The sequence below is a fragment of the Fulmarus glacialis genome, unplaced genomic scaffold (genome assembly GCF_000690835.1).
Source record: "Fulmarus glacialis isolate BGI_N327 unplaced genomic scaffold, ASM69083v1 scaffold4315, whole genome shotgun sequence".
NCBI lineage: Eukaryota > Metazoa > Chordata > Aves > Procellariiformes > Procellariidae > Fulmarus > Fulmarus glacialis.
This window is the reverse complement of record NW_009213478.1, coordinates 504-1043: the sequence shown is the minus strand read 5'-3', so window position 1 is coordinate 1043 and position 540 is coordinate 504. Positions and strand designations below refer to the sequence as shown.

At 59.4% G+C, this 540-nt stretch overlaps 1 protein-coding gene across 1 annotated transcript in view; it reads right to left on the bottom strand.

The window, feature by feature from the left end:
• POLA2 (polymerase (DNA directed), alpha 2, accessory subunit) overlaps positions 1–540 on the bottom strand; it is a gene marked incomplete at both ends in the record, with an annotated part of 6060 nt that overhangs the window by 5081 nt on the left and 439 nt on the right. Inside the window, 3 exon segments of the mRNA XM_009578196.1 lie at positions 13–55; positions 154–216; positions 312–491. Of these exon segments, the coding sequence (XP_009576491.1) occupies positions 13–55; positions 154–216; positions 312–491 (286 nt within the window).

Sequence of the window (540 nt, the reverse complement as noted above, 5' to 3'; positions counted from 1 at the left end):
GTCGGGGCTCACCTGGGGCCGGCTCCGTCGGCGTGTGGAAGGGAAGGGGCACCCCCTGCGGAAAAAACAGAAATTGCCTCAAAAATCCTCATTTTTCACCCCAAAACCAGCCCCGAACCCATTCATGGGACGCCGGTAACGCCACGCCGTCACCTCGTAGAGCTTCGAGACCACCATCCTCTTCCCGGTGCTGTTGGTCCCCTCCAGCGCCACGATCTAAAGGCGGGTGAGAAAATGGCGTCGGGCTCAAAATTTGGGGGAGGAAAACTGGGGTGCTCCCCTCCCGCACCCCAAAAATGCCGCGGCCGCACCTGGCCGGGGAAGAGGGAATATTCCTTCAGCTCCGAGAGGTCGAGAGGGATTTGTCCACCCGAGGAACGTTCTCGGTCGCCCTCCAGCACCACCGATTTGGCGTTGAGCTTCCCGTTGCTGTCACAACCGATCTGGCCCAGCACCGTCACCGGCTCCTACGCGGGGACGGCAACAAAAACCTCCAGAAAAAGCTATTTTTGCCCCCAAAAAACCCCAAAAAAGCAGGTG